Source organism: Scyliorhinus canicula, chromosome 5 (assembly GCF_902713615.1).
Source record: "Scyliorhinus canicula chromosome 5, sScyCan1.1, whole genome shotgun sequence".
NCBI lineage: Eukaryota > Metazoa > Chordata > Chondrichthyes > Carcharhiniformes > Scyliorhinidae > Scyliorhinus > Scyliorhinus canicula.
In genome coordinates, this window is record NC_052150.1 from 116995767 (window position 1) to 117010168 (window position 14402).

General features: G+C 46.8%; 1 protein-coding gene across 1 annotated transcript in view; it reads left to right on the forward strand.

Annotated features, from left to right (window-relative positions):
- si:dkey-256h2.1 (uncharacterized protein LOC337520 homolog) overlaps positions 1-14402 on the forward strand; it is a 322407-nt gene that overhangs the window by 165417 nt on the left and 142588 nt on the right. The window contains exon 8 of the mRNA XM_038797529.1: positions 7523-7674. Within this exon, the coding sequence (XP_038653457.1) occupies positions 7523-7674 (152 nt within the window). The remainder of the gene's footprint in view (positions 1-7522; positions 7675-14402) is intronic.

The window sequence follows — 14402 nt, forward strand, 5'->3', positions numbered from 1 at the left end:
ATGTGTATTGATATCCTGGGTGAATGAATAGAGAGTTGTATATCCAGGATTGCACTAATTTGGGTGGCACAGATGTTGTGTAGGTGGAAGAAGAAAATTACAAAAATACTTAGCCAGACTAAGCGATTGGGCAAAACTGTAGCAGATGGAGTTCGATGTGGGAAGCTCTAAGGTCAGCCACTTTGGATCTGAGAAAGACATACTGTAATATTGTCTTGATGGTGAGAGAATGAATTCCTTTTCCACAGTTATCTCTATCAATTATTCAATATCTAGCTTGTAAAATTACATAATGGAAGAAACATTGCATAACAAAATGGATAACCTGCGTCATCTCATATCCACTTTAGCTTCAGCAAGGTTTGCTTAATGAGAGCATATATCAGGAATTCATTTGATTACCTTTATGTTTGGAGTGTGAAATTGTAAAATTTACCCTTTAACATCTAGATGGGAAAGAGATATTTCCTTAGTAAGAAAATATAATAAATTAAGTATTCAGATAATATAATCAGTTTCATATTTATATTTTGTAGAATAACACTTATTGTAAATCTCTCTTCGGAAAATTACTGAAGCCAGCCTGACTCATAATTTGATAATTATTCAGTTGTTATCCCATAGGCTCATCAACTTGCTTAGCAACATTCACAGCAGCATTCTGCCCAATGAATCTTTTTCAATATGTATCAATTTTAAAGGGGCACCATGTTCATAAAATAGTCCAAACAGAGAAACGCTCATTCTTCTGGGGGACCTTAATGCCAGATTTGGCCATAACTTAGATGTCTGGAGCAGAACCATCGGGAAAAATGGCATGGAAAAAGTCAATAAGAAGGCATGCTTCTGCAGGCAAAGTGTACTCAGCATGCCCTTCTAATAATACACATCTTCTTTTACCAGAAGGACAAATACAAAACTAAATAGAGGCATCGTAGATCAAAGCATCGGCACCTCCTGGATGATGGCATTGTTTGGGTTAAAGGTCTAAGTCATGTCTGTTTTCCACAACCAATTCGGTAGAAACCTGCTGGATGGATTATCGACTTGTTCAAAGTTTTACTGCAAATAATTGCAATAAGCACTATCGACTAAACACTATTTTCATTTTATAGCAACTTATACTTTAAACAACAGAGACGATTGCTCCCCTTTTATACTTATCACTCATAGGGCGGCACGGTGGCACAGTGCTTTGCACTGTTGCCTCACAATGCCGGCGACCTGGGTTCAATTCTGACATTGGGTCACTGTCTGTGGAGTTTGCACGTTCTCACCATGTCTGCGTTGGTTTCATCTGGGTGCTCCGCTTTCCTCCCAAAGATGTGCAGGTTAGGTGGATTGGCCATGCTAAAATTGCCCCTTGGTGTCCAGGGATGTGCAATTTGTGTGGATAGGGTGGGAAAGTGGGCCTATGTAGGGTGCTCTTTCAGAGGGTCATCGCAGATACGATGGGCCGAATGGCTTCTTTCTGCACGGTAGAGATTCTGTGATTCAATGATCACACTCTCCATGGAATTACAGCCCTTATAACAAACAGTCCACAGTTGTTCCCATATTTGAGACAACTTTTCAAATTACATTCTCCCTTTCTGCCTCTCCAAAATTGGATTGCTTATTCAGCAGCCAGGATAGGCAAATATTTTTAGACTTCTCTGGTCAATTACTGGATGGGATGTAATTATACAAATGCCCTCCACCTATGCATCTATATCTTTCTTGGACTCTTGCATCTGCTCTGTTTTAATGCTCAAATTGCAAGTACATTACATGTTCGAACCTATGTTCAACCATTCTCATTTGTTGTGGTGCAACAATGCACTGATATATCAGACAAGAGTGTCATAATGGAGCAAAATCTACTCTACAAAGTTGTCCATAACTTGTCTTTATTTGTAAGAAGTCTTACAACACCAGGTTAAAGTCCAACATGTTTGTTTCAAACACTAGCTTTCGGAGCACTGCTCCTTCCTCATTCACCTGAAAGCTCCGAAAGCTAGTGTTTGAAACAAACATGTGGGGCGCGATTCTCTGCTGCCCACGACGGGTCGGAGAATAGTGGGAGGGCCTCCCCGACATTTTTCCCACCCTCCCGCTATTCCCCCCCCCCCCCCCCCCACGGCCGCCCTACGACACGAATCGCTGCTCGCCGTTTTTTACGGCGAACAGCGATTCTCCCCAGGCCGATGGGCCGAGTTCCCAGGCCTTTACGGCCGTTTTCACGAACGCAATCACACCTGCTCTCACCGTTCGTGGAAACGGCCGCAAAGTGCCGTCCCGGACAACCATGGCACCGATTGGCACGGCCACACCACGGCCGTGCCAAGGGTGGCATGGGCCTGCGATCGGTGGGCACCGATCGTGGGCAGCGGGTCCGATACCCGCGCACTATTTGTTCCTCCGCCGCCCCGCAGGATCAGTCCGCGGGGCGGCTGAGGGGCATGACGGCCCACGCATGCGCGGGTTTGACGCATCTGCATGATGACGCCATCCGTGTATGCACGGGTTGGAGCCGTTCAACCCGCGCATGCGTGGCTGACGTCATCGTGCGCGTCAGCCGCCGTGACGCTTGGCGCGCGAGCTTCATGGGGCCGCGCTGCTAGCCCCGCCCGGGGGGGAGAATCGGGTCTCGTGAGGGGGCGCGGAGGCTGCCGTGAAACACGGCCAGTTTCACGGCAGCCTTTATGACTCTCCGCATTTGTGGGGAATCGCGCCCGTGGACTTTAACCTGGTGTTGTAAGACTTCTTACTGTGCTCACCCCATTCCAATGCTGGCATCTCCACATCATGTCTTTATTTGGATATCCTCATGCACAGAAAAAAAGGATCAACGAAGTTAGTTAAGAATATGTATTTGAGAAAGAATTGAGGGAACATTTGGATTTCTTTAGCAGTGCGAGGAGGTGGAAACAGCACATAATGTGCTTTGAGTGTGATACTGCCAAATTGTAGAAGTGAATTTGTTACATACCTCAGCTTTGCAAGCCTTCGTTTCTGGTGAGGCACTGTAGGGTCACCAACCCTGTGGATCTGTATCCCGGCAAGGAGAAGAGGAGGTGAGAAACATTGCAGAAAAACACTGTAAATAAAAAGCCTGTTTTTTAAAAAATAATAATTTTTCCTCCAAAGCACTGGTGGGCAACCTGAGGCCCAGGGCCACCTGCAGCCCATCTGGGTTTTGGGTGCGGTCCACGAATCATTTTGTTGACTGTTGCGCACAGGGTTGCCACATTCTGCTGATTTCCGTCCAAGTAGATTTTTTCCTACTGGTATGACTGAAGTGATTTGCATGTATAGCAAGGGGAAGATAAATGAGGTGTATGTTGATTGCGCACAATATTGACTATGAGAACCATGCACTCCCTCTGCTTCCAAAATGTAACTATTCCCTTTGTTTTTACCATTTGGAGTTGTTGATAGTTCTATTAATATATAAATGAATAAACATTTTCTGTAACTCGTTATGAAATATTCAGCGTGTATTAAATGTATTTAATCTTATTCATGGGGTCATGATTAATGAACAAGCCCGATTTCAATCTTGTAGTCCACTGAGATGAAGGAGGGCCATTCATGCAATCTACTTGTTAGCTTCGGCTGTCCATCATTGCTTCAAAGAGTGTCTTTGATCCCACTTTGTAGGCATCCAAATCAACACTCTGTTATCAAAAAGGTGCAAGGAATTTACTCAAGTAAAATATTAAACAATTTACATAAAATAATACAACATCCAACTTTCTATTGTGCATTTTTATTTCCTTTAATGCATAGGATACTTCAAAACTATTTGATTGTTCAGTGGTATTAATCGTAAATTTTTAAATATTTCAACTAAGTTGTGAGTTAAACATGAAACTTAAAATTGGTAAAATAGTTTTAAGAATCACAGATGGCGGCAACTATTAATTGCATCATCAATGAACATAAAAGGGAATTTAACTAAAAAGCATCGACTGAAAGATGTTGGAATTAGAATTATCTGATGGGTGAACATTTTTAAAATAAAAATCTTTATCGTAGGCTTTCATTAACGCTGCAGTGAAGTTACTGTGAAAAGCCCCTAGTCGCCACATTCCGGTGCCTGTTCGGGTCCACAGAGGGAGAATTCAGAATGTCCAAATTACCTAACAGCATGTCTTTCAGGATTTGAGGGAGGAAACCTGAGCACCCGGAGGAAACCCACACAGACACGGGGAGATTGTGCAGACTCCGCACAGACAGTGACCCAAGCTGGGAATCGAACCTGAGACCATGGCGCTGTGAAGCCATAGTGCTAACCACTGTGCTGCAGTGCTGCCCACATTTCTCTTTTGGCACACGACATTGTATGATGTCATACTTTTACAAACATTTACTTGAATGTATTATGTTAGGGAAGCTGAGCTTTTAAGTTATCATCTTCTATTCAGGAGTTTCCAAAGCATTTCATTTCTGTTGATATCTGAGCTTGGAAACTTTGATTGGTTTAACATTCTCCATTGCTGAAGGGGATATGGATTTTTTTGTAATTGCAATGTTTTTTTTTTGCCCTGCCAGTTTTTTCCCAATCCTGAAGACAATATACTGCGGCTTGAGAGTTCACTGTTGTAGCTATTTTTTGTTAACTTGCCCAATCAGTTATTCTTCATCTATTAGTAAGAAGTCTTACAACACCAGGTTAAAGTCCAACAGGTTTGTTTCAAACACGAGCTTTCGGAGCACTGCTCCTTCCTCAGATGAATGGAGAGGTATGTTCCAGAAACATTTATATAGACAAAGTCAGAGATGCCAGACAATGCTTGGAATGCGAGCATTTGCGGGTAATCAAATCATTACTGATCCAGAGATAGGGGGTAATCCCAGGTTAAAAGAGGTGTGAATTGTCTGAAGCCAGGACAGTTAGTAGGATTTTGCAAGTCCAGGCCAGATGGTGGGGGGTAAATAATGCGACATGAATCCAAGATCCCGGTTGAGGCCGCACTCATGCGTGCGGAACTTAGTTATAAGTTTTTGCTCGGCAATTCTGCGTTGTCGCGTGTCCTGAAGACCGCCTTGGAGAACGCTTACCCGGAGTTCAGAGGCTGAATGCTCCTGACTGCTGAAGTGTTCCCCGACTGGAAGGGAACATTCCTGCCTGGTGATTGTCGCACGATGCCCGTTCATTCGTTGTCGCAGTGTCTGCATGGTCTCGCCAATGTACCACGCTTCGGGACATCCTTTCCTGCAGCGTACGAGGTAGACTACATTGGTCGAGTCGCACGAGTATGTGCCACCTACCTGGTAGGTGGTGTTTCCACGTGTAATGGTGGTATTCATGTCGATGATCTGGCATGTCTTGGAGAGATTGCCCTGGCAGGGTTGTGTGGTGTCGTGGTCGCTGTTCTGAAGGCTGGGTAATTTGCTGTAAACAATGGTTTGTTTAAGGTTGCGCGGTTGTTTGAAGGCAAGTAGTGGGGGTGTGGGGATGACCTTGGCAAGATGTTCATCTTCATTGATGATGTGTTGAAAGCTGCAAAGAAGATGTCGTCGTTTCTCCGCCCCAGGAAAGTACTGGATGATGAAGGGTACTCTGTCAGTTGTGTCCCGTGTTTGTCTTCTGAGGAGATCGATGCGGTTTTATGCTGTGGCGCGTTGGAGCTGTCGATCGATGCTCCGAAGCGTGGTACATTGGCGAGACCATGCAGACACTGCGACAACGAATGAACGGGCATCGTGCGACAATCACCAGGCAGGAATGTTCCCTTCCAGTCGGGGAACACTTCAGCAGTCAGGGGCATTCAGCCTCTGAACTCCGGGTAAGCGTTCTCCAAGGCGGTCTTCAGGACACGCGACAACGCAGAATTGCCGAGCAAAAACTTATAGCTAAGTTCCGCACGCATGAGTGCGGCCTCAACCGGGATCTTGGATTCATGTCGCATTACATTCACCCCCACCATCTGGCCTGGACTTGCAAAATCCTACCAACTGTCCTGGCTTGAGACAATTCACACCTCTTTAACCTGGGATTACCTCTCTGGATCTGTAATGATTTGATTACCCGCAAATGCTCGCATTCCAAGCATTGTCTGGCATCTCTGACTTTGTCTATATAAATGTTTTTGGAACATACCTCTCCATTTACCTGAGGAAGGAGCAGTGCTCCGAAAGCTCGTGTTTGAAACAAACCTGTTGGACTTTAACCTGGTATTGTTAGACTTCTTACTGTGCTCACCCCAGTCCAACGCCGGCATCTCCACATCATTCATCTATTAGGCAACAGGACCAGATCCCAACTTTTGTTAAGATATCGGATGAGAACTCCAAACAATGTTTCTATTTATAAAACTGTGAGGAAAGGATACTCAACCCCAGGAGTGATGATTCTGATCAATGGACATCTTTTATGTTAAAGCAAACTTTAATTCAAACACAGAATTAGCCACATTAACATCAACAAAATAGCTTAGTTAGCCAATTCTTAAAGAAAAGGAAAAACTTGAACTTACTGTATACACCTGCCACTAATTCCAATTAAGCAACCCAATACAGTTCAAATGCGACTTAGAAATACAGTTAACAAAACAGGCTACTTGCTTAGCTGTGTAGAAACCTTTGGACCGAGTTCCTTTCAAGAGCAGATCCAGTACACTTCTGCTCAACCTAACAGCATTTGGAAAAACTACTTTTAAACGTAAAATCCTATAACAGACTGCAAAACTACAGACTGACCTGGCTCATCCCATTAATTCCATCATCTGTCTCACTAAGTTACATGAGCTGTAGCTTGGACTAAATACAATCCCATATAAATTATCTAGACTCCAGGAGATTTCTAGTAATCAAAATATGATGCGATTATCCTGTAACCAAGTAAGTGATTGGGATGAATGATTACCTCACATTTTCCAAAATCTTTAATTACAGCTTTAGCAGACTCACTGCCTGTATGTATTTTCCACCATAATTTTTAATAATATTACTGCAACAGAAAATAAAATATAATATATAATGATTTCTACATTAATCACACATCTGTAAACTGAGACAGTGAATGTCAGGCTTCTTCATCACTTAGAGACATGAGCAAAAAAGATCAAGAATAATCCTTTCCATGCACAAGAACCTCCTAGCAGCAATTACTGAATAGAAAACAAGAGTTGGAATTCTGTCTTTTTTTTCTCTCCTATTTTAAGGGAAGCACAGTAGCATTGTGGATAGCACAATTGCTTCACAGCTCCAGGGTCCCAAGTTCGATTTCGACTTGGGTCACTGTCTGTGTGGAGTCTGCACATCCTCCCCGTGTGTGCGTGGGTTTCCTCCGGGTACTCCGGTTTCCTCCCACAGTCCAAAGATGTGCAGGTTGGGTGGATTGGCCATGATAAATTGCCCTTAGTGTCCAGAATTCTATGATTAACCTAGGACAAAAGTTCGGCACAACATCGTGGGCCGAAGGGCCTGTTCTGTGCTGTATTTCTCTATATCTATATCATATCTATTACTCAGGCTCAGACCAGCTTGCTCAGTACCAAAACGTTACATAGATTTTTACAATTTATAATTACAGGCGCATCGGCCACTGGTTAACAAATGTCTCGCCACTTCTACCTCTGCTTAGTGCTAAGTCGTGCACATTCACATTGAAGACTGCGCCATGGGCCATGCCCTGGAAACCATCCCTCAATCTTCGTTTCAGTAAAAGAAACCAGCCAATATCGGGTAGGAAACAGATGCATTTTATTAATGTTCAATAGATTTATCTGGTTTAGCTATTTTCCATCATGCACCGAATAGGTAAAAAAGTAGGTGGTCCATGTGTGTCCAGCTGGGGCGGGTCGGTTCCTGCCCGGGTGCTCCGGCTGCCTCCAGCTGCGCCAAGCACAAAGAAATTAAAGAGGGGCAATGAATGGCCACCAGCAAACGCAAGAGTCAGATCGCGAAGCCTGCTTGGGGGCGGGGAAGGGAGCGGCGGCCCTTGGCTTTCAAAAAAAAAAAAAAATTTGGACAGTACGGTAGCATTATGGATAGCGCAATTGCTTCACAGCTCCAGGGTCCCAGGTTCGATTCCCGGCTTGGGTCACTGTCTGTGCAGAGTCTGCACATCCTTCCCGTGTGTGCGTGGGTTTCCTCCGGGTGCTCCGGTTTCCTCCCACAGTCCAAAGATGTGCAGGTTGGGTGGATTGGCCATGATACATTGCCCTTAGTGTCCAAAATTGCCCTTAGTGTTGGGTGGGGTTACTGGGTTATGGGGATAGGGTGGAGGTGTTGACCTCGGGTAGGGTGCTCTTTCCAAGAGCCGGTGCAGACTCGATGGGCTGAGTGGCCTCCTTCTGCACTGTAAATTCTATGAAAAAAATTCTATGAATTAGACAGTATATGAAGCAGAGAAGTACTCAGCAAAATTATCTAACTGGAGTCAACAAGAGCTAATGTAATGGTTTTGTTCAAATTTACAGCTGTGGAAATATGTGAGGAAAGTGATGAAAGGATAACAGAAAATAGAATAATTATGTTAATAGTCGTTTCAATAGAACAAATATAAATCAGTATTGCCCATCTGGTCTGAAATCTGAATTGACAATTGGAATGAATAATTGCTTCATGACATGGTGGGGCACATTTTTCTTTGTGGACCATTTCCACGAGTGCAAATCAGGAAATCGTGTGCCAATCCTCCACTTTTCCATTCATTCAATTGAATATATGGTAAAACATGGGTTGTGTGTTGGTAACTTGGACATTTGCTGGTGTGTGTCAGGGAAATCACAGGAGAAAACTATTTTACTTGACCTGTTAACTGGTAAATTGCCCTAACAGCACACATAAATGAGAAGCTACAGCACCTCTGGATGATAGTGCCAGCATAGTCTGGGATTCAGCACAACCCACAGCAAACACCTTGATCTACAGCTGAGATTGGGACTCGTGCACCCCACTCACCGTACCTCACTATTTGGCAACTCTCCAGGCTCTATGCTGTGGAATTCCTTCTCTGGACTTCTTTGACTTTCTCCACCTCCTTCAAGACCCATGTTACACTTATATCTCTCCCGTGAAATTCTCTGAGGTTGAACCTGACTGTTTGTTATCTTGGTGTCATATTTGACCCCAATATGAGCTTCTGACCATCTGTGGTATTCCTAAAACCTCCTACTTTTGTAATATTACTCATTCCACCCTGCCTCAGCTGATCTTCTACTAAGACCTCATCCATGCCTTTCTTACCTCTGGATTTGACCACTGCAGCGCTCTCTTGGCTGGCCTCCGCGTTTTAATTTCCATAAACACATCCGGAATTTTAGGTGGAAGCGGTGGCATCTGGTAATGTCACTGGTATAGCTATCCAGAGACCTAGGCTAATGCTGTGGGACATAGGTTCAAATCTCACCATGGGAGTTGGTGGAATTAAAAATATTAGGACAGGTGATTACAAGCTTGATCAAAAGGCTAAGAACAATAGGTTATATTTATACAGCATCTTTCATGTGAAACATCGCACCGGATATTATGAAGCAAAATTGGACACTGAGTCACATAGGCGATATTAGTGTAGATGGCTAAAAGTCATGTCAATGAGCTAGGTTTCAAGAAGTGTCCTGAGAAGGAAATCAAGGTCAAAAGACGGAAAGGTGCAGTGAGCGAGTTCTAGATCTTATGGTCACCAATGGTGAAGTGGAGCAATTAAAATCAGGACTGCTCAAGACCCCAGAATTAGATGAGCCTGATATTTCAGAGAATTATGGGACTGAAGAAGATTACAGAGATATGGAGGAACAGGTACATAGAAGGATTTGAAAACAAGGTTCAGAATTTTTAAATTATAGGTCAGCAATAACAGAACTGATAGGCAAGCAGACTGGCTGGTGTGTGACAGGGTATGGGTAGCAGTGCTTTGGATGGGCTGTTGTTTACAGAGGATGGAAGATAGTAGGCCAACCCAAAAATCATTTGAATAGTCAAGCTTGCACATGTCAAAGCCACAGATCAGATGGCACAAGGACTGTGGTAGTGAAGTAGACAATAAGCAGCCTATGTGATTTCAGACTGAGATAGTGGCCGAGGAGGGGAAGTGTGGGACTTCCACAATTATGGGTCTCTGGTAATGTAATTGGTAACAAAAGTTTGGAGTTTGTGGCAGCAGCTGTTGACTTGGCTTTAAGTCTTCCCAATGTTTAGTGAGATGAAATTATGGCTTATCCAAGACTTTGTCGGACAGGCAATCTGAAAACATGAGCAGCAAAGCAATCAAGATAAATGTTGGAGAAGAGTTGAAGGTGGATGTTAACAATGCGCCAATGGAAACTGACCTATGTCGATAATGTTATCCACGTAGATAAGGGAGAGGTGGATGCCAAGGGTCTAAACCCTAGGGACACTCTGGAGGGTGATAGAAGAAGCCATTTCTCGAGATGCTTTATCTATGATCAAACAGGCATGACTGGACACCTACAGCAGCAAGTGTAGCTGAGATGGATAACTGAGAGGCATTGGATAAGGATGATGTGGCCACCATCTGTATTATTACAAGGTAAGGAAAGGCCCTGCTTGGCAAATCACCTTGCCTTTGTTGAGGGAGTCGCAGTTAATGCTGATGGTAATTAGACTTCTGAAAAGTTTGAGAAATCCTGACACAGGTGATGAAAAAACTGTAAACAGATAACTTTGCAGACCAATTTAGATACAGTTGGATGAGTCCGAGATAGTAGCCAGGAAATGCAACAAATGGGGGAGGCAGTGGTTTAATGGTATTGTCACTGGATTAGTAATCCAGAAACCCAGGGTAATGCTATGGGGACCTGGATTAGAAGCCTTTCAGGGCAGAAGGTGGAATTTGAATTCAATAACAAATCTGACATTAAAAGTCTAATGAAGATCTGAAACCATTGTTGATTGTCGTAGGGAGTGTGAGGGGAGATAGGGAGTGTGAGGGGAAGAAGATGGAGAGCAAGGGGAGAGGGAGTGATGGAGGGTGAGTGTGAGGGGTGAGAGCAAGTGTGAGGGGAGAGAGAGTGTGAGGGGAAGGGAAAGAGAGAGCGTGAGGGGAAGGGAAGAGGCAGAGAGGGAATGCGATGGGGAGAGAGAGAGAGGGAATACGATGGGGAAGAGAGAGAGGGAACACGAGTGATGAGAGAGAGAGGGAATGCGAGTGGGGAGAGAGAGGGAAGGCGAGGGGGGAAAGAGAGTGAGTGTGAGGGGGCAGAGAGAGCGAGAGAGTGTGAGGGGGAGAGAGGGAATGTGAGGGGAAGCGAGTGAGTGCTAGGGGGAGAGGGAGAGTGAATGCGAGGGAGAGAGTGTGAGGGAGGAGAGAGTGTGAGTGTGAGGGAGGAGAGAGCGTGAGTGTGAGGGAGGAGAGCGTGAGTGTGAGGGGGGAGAGAGTGAGTGTGAGGGAGGAGAGAGTGATGTGAGGGAGGAGAGAATGACTCTTAAGGAGGAGAGAGAGCGAGTGTGAAGGGGAGCGAGTGTGTGTGAAAGGGGAGAGAGAGTGAGTGTGAAGGGGAGAGAGAGTGAGTGTGAGGGAGGAGAGAGAGTGAGTGTGAAGGAGGAGAGAGAGTGAGTGTGAAGGAGGAGAGCGAGTGTGAAGGAGGAGAGAGAGTGAGTGTGAAGGGGAGAGAGAGATTGTGTGTGACGGGATAGAGAGAGAGGTAGTGTGAAGGGGGAGAGAGAGTGAGTGTGAGGGGGCGAGAGTGAGGGGGAGAGAAAGGCAGTGTGAGGGGGAGAGAGTGAGTGTGAGGAGATTGAGAGAGTGAGTGCGAGAGGGAGAGTGAGCAAGGGGGGAGAGTGTGCGAGTGGGAGAGAGAGAGTGAGTGTGAAGGGGTAGAGAGAGTGAGTGTGAGGGGCGAGAGTGTGTGAAGGGGTGAGAGAGTGTGTGAAGGGGTGAGAGAGAGTGAGTGTGAAGGGGGGGAGAGAGAGAGGGAGAGAGAGAGTGTGAAGGGGAGAGAGAGAGTGTGAAGGGGAGAGAGAGAGAGAGAGTGAGTGTGAAGGGGAGAGAGAGAGTGTGTGAGAAGGGGAGAGAGAGAGAGTGAGTGTGAAGGGGAGAGAGAGAGTGTGTGTGAAGGGGAGAGAGAGAGTGTGAGAAGGGGAGAGAGAGAGAGTGAGTGTGAAGGGGAGAGAGAGAGAATTAGTGTGAAGGGGAGAGAGTGAGTCTGAAGGGGGTGAGAGAGAGTGAATGTGGCGGGGAGAGAGTGAGTGAGTGTGAAGGGGGAGAGAGAGTGAGTGAGTGTGAAGGGGGAGAGAGAGAGAGAGTGTGAGGGGGAGAGAGAGAGAGTGTGAAGGGGAGAGAGAGAGAGAGTGAGTGTGAAGGGGAGAGAGAGAGTGTGTGAGAAGGGGAGAGAGAGAGTGAGTGTGAAGGGGGAGAGAGAGAGAGAGTGTGAGGGGGAGAGAGAGAGAGTGTGAGGGGGAGAGAGAGAGAGTGTGAGGGGGAGAGAGAGAGAGAGTGTGAGGGGGAGAGAGAGAGAGTGTGAGGGGGAGAGAGAGAGAGTGTGAGGGGGAGAGAGAGAGAGTGTGAGGGGGAGAGAGAGAGAGAGTGTGAGGGGGAGAGAGAGAGAGAGTGTGAGGGGGAGAGAGAGAGTGTGAGGGGGAGAGAGAGAGAGTGTGAGGGGGGAGAGAGAGAGTGTGAAGGGGAGGGGGAGAGAGAGAGAGAGAGTGTGAGGGGGAGAGGGAGAGAGAGGGAGAGTGTGAGGGGGAGAGAGAGTGTGAGGGGGAGAGAGTGAGAGGGGGGGGGAGACAGAGTAAATGATAAGAGGGAGAGAGAGAGAGAGTGTGTGTGAAGGGGAGAGAGAGAGTGAGTGTGAAGGGGAGAGAGAGTGAGTGTGAGGGGCAGAGAGAGAGAGTGTGAAGGGGAGAGAGAGAGAGTGTGTGTGAAGGGGTAGAGAGAGGGAGAGTGTGAAGGGGAGAGTGAGGGTGAGTGTGAGGGGGAGAGAATGTGTGAACGGGAGAGAGTGTGAAGGGGAGACAGAGTGAGTGTGAAGGGGGAGAGAGAGAGTGTGAAGGGGTAGAGAGAGTGAGTGTGAAGGGAAAGAGAGTGAGTGTGAAGGGGAGAAAGAGAAAGTGAGTGTGAAGAGGAGACAGGGTGAGTGTGAAGAGGAGACAGAGTGAGTGTGAAGGGGAAACAGAGTGAGTGTGAAGGGGGAGAGAGAGAGAGAGAGAGTGTGAATGAAGGGGCGAGAGAGAGAGTGAGTGTGAAGGGAGAGAGAGAAAGTGAGTGTGAAGGGGAGAGAGAGAGTGTGAAGGGGAGAGAGAGAGTGAAGGGGAGAGAGAGAGAGTGAGTCTGAAGGGGAGAGAGAGAGTGAATGTAGCGGAGAGAGAGAGTGAGTGAGTGTGAAGGGGGTAGAGAGAGTGTCAGGGCAGGGAGTGTGAGGGGGAGAGAGTGAGTGAAGGGGAGAGAGAGAGTGAGTGTAAAGGGGGAGAGAGTGAATGTGGCAGGGAGAGAGAGAGTGAGTGTGAAGGGGGAGAGAGAGTGAATGTGGCGGGGAGAGAGAGTGAGTGAGTGTGAAGGGGTAGAGAGAGTGAGGGGTAGAGAGAATGAGTGTGAGGGGAGAGAGAGTGTAAGTGTGAAGGGGGAGAGAGTGTGAAGGGGAGAGAGTGTGAGGGGGAGAGAGAGAGTGAGTGTGAAGGGGGAGAGAGAGTGAGTGTGAGGGGGCGAGAGTGAGGGGGAGAGAAAGGCAGTGTGGAAGGGAGAGAGTGAGTGTGAGGAGATTGAGAGAGTGAGTGCGAGAGGGAGAGTGAGCAAGGGGGGAGAGTGTGCGAGTGGGAGAGAGAGAGTGAGTGTGAAGGGGAAGAGAGAGGGAGTGTGAGGGGGAGAGAGTGAGTGTGAGGGTGAGAGTGTGAGGGGGAGAGTGTGAAGGGGTAGAGAGAGTGTGTGAAGGGGTGAGAGAGAGTGAGTGTGAAGGGGAGAGAGAGAGAGTGTGAAGGGGAGAGAGAGAGAGGGAGAGAGAGAGTGTGAAGGGGAGAGAGAGAGAGAGAGTGAGTGTGAAGGGGAGAGAGAGAGTGTGTGAGAAGGGGAGAGAGAGAGAGTGTGTGTGAAGGGGAGAGAGAGAGTGTGTGTGAAGGGGAGAGAGAGAGTGTGTGAGTAGGGGAGAGAGAGAGAATTAGTGTGAAGGGGAGAGAGAGAGAGTGAGTCTGAAGGGGGTGAGAGAGAGTGAATGTGGCGGGGAGAGAGAGTGAGTGAGTGTGAAGGGGGATAGAGAGAGAGAGTGTGAGGGCGAGAGAGTGAGTGAAGGGGAGAGAGAGAGTGAGTGTAAAGGGGGAGAGAGTGAATGTGGCAGGGAGAGAGAGAGTGAGTGTGAAGGGGGAGAGAGAGTGAATGTGGCGGGGAGAGAGAGTGAGTGAGTGTGAAGGGGTAGAGAGAGTGTGAGGGGTAGAGAGAATGAGTGTGAGGGGAGAGAGAGAGTGTAAGTGTGAAGGGGGAGAGAGAGTGTGAAGGGGAGAGAGTGTGAGGGGGAGAGAGA